The sequence below is a fragment of the Lolium rigidum genome, chromosome 3, assembly GCF_022539505.1.
Source record: "Lolium rigidum isolate FL_2022 chromosome 3, APGP_CSIRO_Lrig_0.1, whole genome shotgun sequence".
NCBI classification, from domain to species: domain Eukaryota; kingdom Viridiplantae; phylum Streptophyta; class Magnoliopsida; order Poales; family Poaceae; genus Lolium; species Lolium rigidum.
This window is the reverse complement of record NC_061510.1, coordinates 125555748-125564581: the sequence shown is the minus strand read 5'-3', so window position 1 is coordinate 125564581 and position 8834 is coordinate 125555748. Positions and strand designations below refer to the sequence as shown.

The 8834-nt window shown below is 43.0% G+C and overlaps 1 protein-coding gene across 1 annotated transcript; it reads left to right on the top strand.

Annotated features, from left to right (window-relative positions):
* The first annotated feature begins 334 nt into the window (after nucleotides 1-334).
* On the top strand, nucleotides 335-5248 carry LOC124695481 (importin subunit beta-1-like). The gene is made up of 2 exons (XM_047228320.1): nucleotides 335-2721; nucleotides 5149-5248. Exons 1-2 carry the CDS (start codon nucleotides 335-337, stop codon nucleotides 5246-5248), a joined length of 2487 nt encoding a protein of 828 aa, XP_047084276.1.
* The last annotated feature ends 3586 nt before the right edge of the window (nucleotides 5249-8834 follow it).

Genomic DNA, 8834 nt, shown 5'->3' with positions numbered 1-8834 from the left:
AAGAAATAAATTGCTCGCTGGATTTTGGATACCTAAATCTCCACTTGCTGGTTGTTAATTAACTAGCTTAGCAATGCTGGTCTATTGGTGCCATTCGTGGTGCACATCTTATAATTTGCTAGACAGATCTTTTAACTTGATATGTAACTGTCCTGCCCTTGCGTAGTTCTCACTGCAAAAGTCTTACTAAGCTATGTCAAATTTGTCCAGTGGCCCTTAGGACGGTTACCATTTTCTTTGTTAGTTTGTGTGTAATTGCTCTTTTTCTTTTTAACTGACAAATTCTGCTTATTTGATGTTTGCCACGACAGCATACGGCTAGTAGCAGCACCTCATGGATACAGATAAGGACATTCTGACTAAGCTTCTGTTAGATGCTCAGGATCAGGATGACAGCATACGGTCAGTAGCAGCAGGCAAACTCAAGCAGCGCCAGGAGCAAGATTTTCCGGACTTCCTCCTATCCTTGTCAGCAGAGCTCTTGAAGGATACAAGTCCACCCGATTGTAGAAGGCTGGCTGGCATTATCTTTAAGAATTCAGTGGAAGGAAAGTATTCTGAAGATAACAACCGAAATATCAAACGATGGATCAACCTGGATGAACTTATCAAATCCAAGATTAAGGAGTCATTGCTGATAACACTAGGGTCTTCGGCTGCTGAGGCGAGGCACGCGTCGTCACAGATTATTGGCAAGCTTGCATATATTGCGATACCCAGCCGGGATTGGCAAGACCTCATTGACATATTACTGGGCAACATGGCACATCAGGGTGCATCTCCTCCACTGAAGCAAGCAACTCTAGAGGCTCTGGAGTATGTGTTTGAGGAGTTCTTGGGGTTGAAGCAGGATGCAATTGATGGTGTTCTGGATGCTGTCATCCGGGCAATGAACCGGGCAGAGCAAAGTTCGGAAGTCTGTCTTGCAGCTGTTAAAGCTCTACATAATGTTCTTAAGTTCGCCAATTTCGCAAATGAGGATTGCAGAAAACGTATAATGACAGCAATCTGCAATGCAGCTAAATCCGATGAAGCGGCGATCAAAGAGGGAGCATTTGGCTGCCTTACCGCGATTGTACCAAAATATTATATGGTGCTAGAACCTTACATGGAAACCATACTCAGTCTTACAACTGAAGCTTTGAAAGGAGGTGCGGAAAAAGTTGCACTCCAATGTATCGAGTTCTGGAGTACTATTTGCAAACAAGTGATAAAACTCCGAGAACAAAAAAAGCATTTTGCTCATGTTAGCTCAACTGCAGATTGTCGCTTTATTGAGAAGCCCCTCTGTTCACTTGTTCCAGTTCTGCTAGGAACTCTGTTAAACCAGGAGGGAGATGTTGATGCACTGAACATATTCACGAGTGCTACGACATGCCTAGGCCTCGTCGCTAGAACTATCGGGAATGCAATCGTCCCACTTGCAATGCAGTTTGTCGAGGGTAACATCCAAATGGCAGAGTCGCGGAGTCGCAAGGCAGCTACTTATGCACTAGGTGTTATCCTTGAAGGGCCCTCTATTGATAAACTTGCTCCTGTGGTCGGTTTGTTGGTGGACAGGATGGAAGACCCAAACATTGAGGTAAGAGGAGCCGCTGTATGCACCCTTGGGCGAGTGTTTGAGCTTCTGCATTCTCCAGCTCTTGCAAAAAGATTTTTCACAGATGAAGACTTTCGTCGCATCATGGCTGTGTTGTCTAAGAGTGGTAAAGATGTTCCAGAAGTATCCAAGGAAGTCTGTAGAGCTATATATTTTCTTGCCCGAGGTTATCAGACAATCTCATCTGAGGTAGACCATTCAAAAAAGGAAATCTCATGTGAGCTTTCACCTTTTCTTAGTGGTGTTATCAATGCTCTCCTTTCTGCTTCAGAACTTGATAAGAAGACCCCTTTCGGTACTCGAGCATCTGCATCTGCTTATGAAGCATTGACTGAGGTTGTGAGAGTAAGCAACATACACGATTATAAAGCTTCAATAGCTATCAGAGTCTTAATGCCTCGTATCATGAGAAGATTGAACACCGCGCTTGATGCTGAAGCAATTACATCGAGCGACAAGGGTAACAAATACAATCTTCAGGCGTTGCTGTGCGACCTACTGCTCGTCATAATCCAGAAACTGGGCCAATCACGTGAAGCGGACATGGTTAAGGAGTATGCTCAGTTTGTGTTGGTTCTGTTTTGCCGTGTCTTAACTTGCGACTGTTCTACTGCACGTGATAAAGCAGCGCTTGCCATTGGTGCTCTGGCTCGTGCTGTCGGTCCAAAGTTTGTGGGTCTCATGTCTATATTTTTGCAGTATTACAATGTGAATCTATTCTCCCCAATCTATTTAGAGGTGATTGGCAATATCTTTCATGTCTTGGGAGATGAAATCCTGCCATACTGTGATTATATGATGGATGTTCTTTTCGAAGGTCTCTCAGAACGGGCGCTTAAACCTCAAATTTTGGCATGCTTTGGAGAGATTGCTCTTGCTATCGGCAAGGATTTTGAGGAGTACCTGCAGACTGTTATTCAAAAGCTTAGAGAAGCTGATAACCCAAGATATTATGCCAATATTTTTGATGAGGATAAGGTTGACTACGGTAGTCAGCTTAGACAGGGAATATTCAAGGCTTACTCTGGCATATTGCGGGGTATAAAGGACCCAAAATCTGGTTTGAAGGTAGCAGCGGATCTATTTGAGTTTATTGAAGCTGTCTGCAAGGACGAGAACAGGTGCACATGATGTTCAATGCCTTCTTTTTGGTTGAATTTTCCATACGATTAACATGCCATCATTTTAGTTATTTGCCTTGCTTTTGTTTCTTATATGAGCGACTGTTCCATTATTTGCACATGGCATCATTTTAATTAGTTGCCTTGCTCTTGTTTCTTATTTGGGTGACTGCTCCATATGATTATTTGCACATTTCATCATTCTAATTAGTCGTCTTGCTCTTGTTTCTTAAATATGTGTGACTGCCCTATATGATTATTTGCACATGCGATCATTTTAATTAGTTGCTGCCCGTGTACATAGACCCTAATTGCTCTCCCATAGTGGTTACTCAGCAATGGACTCTATAGTTTCCCTTTTACAACAAATTAGATTTTTTTAACAGTGTAGAGAAAGGCGGATATTATTAGCTCGTAAATACATTTCTTTTACACTGCATGATGCGCCAAGTTTGCATTGCACATTGCGTTACTGGGGAACAAAAACATGAGGGCTAGAAAAGCCATCTAAGATATCTCTGGTAGATAAAACGCTCACTATCACAAAAAGTTGCATTGTACATATGCGTGAATAATATAAATGGAAATTATTGTCACAAACGATTATACAAAATTAGCGCTTCACAATCAAGATAAGTGAAGAAGGTTGGCAGACCAGGCAATTTAGTACTAATAGTCTGCAAAGAAAAGAACCATGTTCCTGTTTCTCCCAAATAGGAGCATCAATACAGTCAAAATATATTTATGTTGTTGTCCATTACTGACGGAAGAATGTTGATACTCCATTACCATTCTAGACATCAGGGCTATCGTAATGTGAAATCTTGTCATGTCTCTACCTACGTGTTAGTATAATTGACATTTCTCCCTAGTGCTCTGGAAGATATGATTTTGCAATCAGGGCACCATTGTCATCCACATTTCCTCTTGCAGTTCTGGTACATCCAATTTCTCTCACAGACTGCAAGATACGGAATTCAAAAGGGGCCATGTAAAAAAAAACTTGCGACATCTAATAATACTTGTGTATAGAAATCCTACAAATTTTTAGTCTATTCTTTGTCCTGAAAGTGAGAAAAAAAGTTGTTCACAATGACCTTGAGAAAAATACATCACCCAACTACCTGTAGGAGATGAATGAAACAAGGGTTTGGCGCAAATGTGCCATAACTCTGAATTTAGGCACATGTCCTCTTCTAGTACTGAAAAGAAAAAAACATTTGAGCTGAAGCCATAGAAAATAAATACAGTCCAACTAACAACAGTACCTCTAGGGAGCATCTGAAGACATTCAAGTTAAGAAAATGATTCCTGCATGTGGCAAAGAAATATTAGTTTTACACCTTTTTCGTGGGAAAATGTTCTTTGGTAAGGAAATCTGCAAAAACAAAATACTACTTTATTCATAAGAGGTGCAAATGAGTCAATAAAGAATATACTATTGCCGCGTATTGAGCCGCGCGACTGGGCACGTTTAATGTCCCCCGCGCCCCAAAAAGCTTTGGGGGCCGTTTTGGGGGACGCGACTGGAGATGCTCTAACTAAGCTGATCAATCAAAAGAAAAAATACATGAGTTGAAACCAGAAAAAACGTGTAGTTTCATTTTAAATGGCTGAATCCATTTTAGAATGAAACAATAGTGTTAAGACACATAAAGATAATATTAATTAATTTATTGCTTGTCTAAAGCATCTGAAAGTTTGAAATGTCATATAGGCAGGTGCATTTTTACTTGGCTAGTGTATTTTATGGAGCATGCTTATCTCAGGACTACAAGAAGGAATGACATAAGTTGAAGAAATGTTAGGAGAGTAGATTCCCTTTCAATAGGAAGTAGATTCTGAAAGGCAATATTTAAGAGTAAGATGAGACACTACAAGTTAGTTTCTCACCGATAATAACAACATGCCTGTAAACCCAGCCTGTGATAACCCGACTTGTAATCACACAAAATTGGGATAAGAAATAGGCTAGCAATACTCACATGGGATCTAAAGACATACTCCCTCTGTTCCATTCTATAGTGCCTATTGTTTTTTGGCACGGAAATTAGCGCAAGAGTATTTTTTACACAAGACCCCTAGCTGAACGATTTGAGATCAACGTAAAATTTGAGAAATCCATATCTTCCTAACTTACCATAACAATTTTGGGGGCTGAACAATTTTGGAGCTGAACGGGGAGGGGGTAATTGAAAAAAAGCTAATCTAAAACCTTATATTTTGAAACAAATGCTAAAAATCTATAGGCACTATAGAAAGGAACGGAGGGAGTATAACTTAGTTGTCTTGCTCTTGTTTCTGTATGATTATTTGCACACGCCATCATTTAAATTAGTTGCCTTGCTCTTGTTTCTTATATCGGGGGTCTTACTACTTATATATAGTTTCATGTTCCTGTTACTTATCAATATGTGCGCCTTTCAGGGGTGCAAGTGTGACATACACTGCAGTTGATGTGTTGTCAGAGTTTGGTTCGACGGTGGAGTCATGGACACAGGGACTGATTTCGGAAGTAATGAAGTAGCGTAGTATGAGAACTCGACCTTGTTCTTTTTTGCCACAGACACATCAAAAGGACAGAAACATCTATGTGTGCTCTATTTTGGTGGACGCTGGCAATTGGGTGGACAACCAAACTCATCTAGTCGTTCTTCTGTTCATTTGCTGCTGTTCAATTTGAGAAGATTATGATTAACCCTGATTGGTGCGCTCTTGGAGGTGGTAGAATTAGCTTGTACTGTTAGCATGAACCATATTCCTAGGGTTGTTGTTCAAGTGCATAAGAAACATGTATGCCATCTGAACCACCTCACTCAACTGTATGATGTTTCCTCGGTGATGAGGATCGACCTGGTATTCTGGTACTGCCCAGGAGTGGACTGTGTTTTTCAGGACACAGCCTGGTGATATGCATAGTTTAATTTGACTAGCTGCTACGGTTTAGATGAAAAATCAACTTATCGAGTTATTAATGTGCAAACAACATCATCCTTATTTATTTTTAACACCCCGTTGAATGATGAAGGACAACATCCATGACTGTTCCATTCGATGAACTCCATACCGATGGCTCTATATTTTGCCGCCTTATCATTCTCACTTATCATATATTCTTATACTAATACTAGCTTAATATGCATGGAATAATAAAATTTCATTTCATGTACGCTTACATCGAATAATATACACATGTACTTTCGAGTTGCATTGCTCGTCTTACGCTAATAACTTCCTTCTACTTGTTTGGCATCTATAATGCAACCTTCTTGATACATGCCCGGGTGTTTTTGGCCAGTCCTCCCATCCACAAAACACAACATATGTGTCTTCCCTTCAAATTCTTACCGAAATAACTGAGGGACAGTCTAGAAAATCCCTCTGGTAGTGTTTGGATGTTTGTATTGAGCCTTGGTATTGGGTATTGGGACATTCACAGCCGGAATACCTCAAATTGGGCCGTTTGGATATTGGGCCGTTTTGGATATGCTAGGTATCCGGCCTCAATATTCGCACGGTCCGATTGAACTATCGCGACCCCCTCCCGAAAAATCGGGAGCTCCTATTCCCCGCCTTAAGTGGGCGCCAGCGTTGCTCCCGCCTGGAGCGCACCGGCCATGGGCCGCTCCAAATGTGGCCCGTTAATAGGTAAGGATTTTTTCTTCTTTCTGTTTAAATACCGTTGAAATTTGAAAACGTTTAAATCTGAAATGGCTCAAACATAACAATAGTTCGGATTAAAAATGTTCAAATTTATAAAATATTGTAATCCAAAAATAGCTAAAACTTTATAAAGTTCAAAAATAAAAATGTTTAAAATTTTAAAAGTTAAAGAACTCAAATCTGGAAAAAATTTCAAACTTGAAAAGTGTTCAAAGGTAAAAAAAATGTTCATTTTTTTTAAAAAAAACTTAGATCTAGAAAAAGTTCAAAGATGAAATTTTTGAAAGATGTTCAAAATTAAAAAAAATGTTCATTTTTTGAAAAAGTTCAAAATAAGTGATGAAAAAAACTGAAAAACCAACAAAAAACATACAAACCGAAAATAGTAGAAAAAACCGAAAAACCTGATGAAACCGAAAAAACTAGAGCTGGCCCGGCGCTAATGGGCCTTGCCTAGCTGTTGTTCGCCTCAGGCGGCCCCGATCATCGGGGCCGCGGTGAGTGGCAAATAGGGTTGGCGCGAATAACCATCCCCTAGCCTCGACATCGCTGGCCGCTGGGTATTGACGCGAGACTCGCATCTCTTCCCCAGCTCGTCTGCAACCTTCTCTTCCCCGCCCCAAGCGCTAGACCTATCGCTACGCCGACCAAGAAATCTGAACGGGGCAACTGGAACGAGTGGTAGGATGTTCAGCTGCAGGTAGATGTAGCCGGTAGAGACAGCCCAGAGTAGAGATTAGGAAGTGACTAGCGGTAGCTTGAGCTTTTGTGTGTAAATCATGTACTCCGCCCTAAGTAGCTTGAGATTGGGACTTGCGACTTTGACCATCCAAACATGATTTGGCATTCAACTAGGATATGAATTCTAGGTACTACCAAATATCTAAACATCCAAAGAGAAATGTTGGTACTGATCTCAATGCAAATATCTCAAGATATTGATATTACATTGAATACAATACCAATCCTGCCAATACAAACATTCAAACGAAGCCGTAGGACTCTATTTGCAAAGTTTTCAGAAAATCCATTTTCTCTTTGTCTGTTGTCATTTTTTAGTTTTTTTTAATGTGTTGTGTATTAATCAGAAAATATTGTTTAAATTACAATCATCCAAGGCCGCTTTCGACACGCAGGTCGGCACCGCACCTTGTAACACTCCACGACGCAACATTATTACAGTTTCTGCTCACTTTAGAGATGACAATTTGTTGATCTGGTGGTCTCAACGAGTTGAATTCCTTCGCTATAAAACACACCTCAAATCGGTGGCTGCTATCCTCTCTAAGGGTATGTTTGGTAGACCGGGTCATGTGGGAATCACTTTCCCATCTCAGCATTCCCTCATCGGACTAGTTGAACAGAGATTTTGCTGCATGTTTGGTAGCTCGTAGGCATTAAACCAGGCTGAACACAGAGTGTGTTTGGAGTTCGTTCTCATCTGGGCACTGCCCACCTCCAACTCTTTTACAAAAAACACCTTAACAAGAAAGAGAAAAAGCAATTGGGCCCCTGTCTCAACTCCACCCCATGGAGGTCTGGGCGTGCGGGGCAATTCTCGGGCTGGCAGTGATAGGCGGCGGCGCTGACTGCTAGGAGAGCCCCGGCCGGAAGACCTGATGCACTACTTGCCGCTATCGCCGTGAGCTTCGCCAAGAACTCTTCATCCTGGAGCTTCACGGAGAGAGACAGAGCAAGGGTGGCATCAATGGCGCTCTGTGGTCGGGGCGCCGGAGCTCGACGGTCGGGGCGCGGTCGGGGAGCCGGAGCTCTGTGGTGGTTGGGCTGCCGTTGCTCGGGGGCGGGAACGGGGCAGACGAGGCGGGACGAGAACGGGAGATGGCGGACGCCGGTGTTCGTGCACGCCGCGTGCATCAAGCCGTGGCTCCGACAGGAGTTGGGGAGGCCGGCGAGGCGGCGCGCAGGCCGGAGTTGCGCAGGCCGGCGTCGTGGAGGCGGTGCAGGCCGGGGAGGCGGCGCCGGGGAGGCAGCGCGCAGGGGTCGAGCTCGTTCCTCTCCTGGTCGATGGAGAGCGTTCAACGGGGGGAAATGAGGGCGTCGGGCTGTGACCCCTGTTGGTTTCCGTCCAGGAGCGAGGCGGGTGCGGGATTTTCCGGGCGAGGTCAGCCCTGCCCACCTGCGAAGCTCGATTTGAGCTTCTCTACCGGGCAGGGCTGAGAGCCCTTTTTCGTGCGAGGTGGGCACTGCCGAGTTCGCCCGATCCGACCTAACAAACACCGGATGGCCCAAAATTCTCGGTTGGGAGGAGATTTTCTGGGTAGAACCGACCTACCAAACACACCCTAAAAGACTCCACAAGTGAAGCACAATCTGTCTCAAGTTTCTAGGTTTGTTGGTTCATGTAACTTAATTTTTGCTCTAAATAAAAAAAAGCTGCTGGTTGCTGCTGCTGCTGCGACGTCCTCCTCGTCCCAACCTTAAAGCGTTTC

Bases quoted from the DNA above. Each gene is read 5' to 3' on its own strand.
- LOC124695481 (XM_047228320.1), top strand. From the start codon at position 335: ATGGATACAGATAAGGACATTCTGACTAAGCTTCTGTTAGATGCTCAG. The intron at 2,722-5,148 runs GTGCACATGATG...TGCGCCTTTCAG, and splicing joins GTCTGCAAGGACGAGAACAG to GGGTGCAAGTGTGACATACA.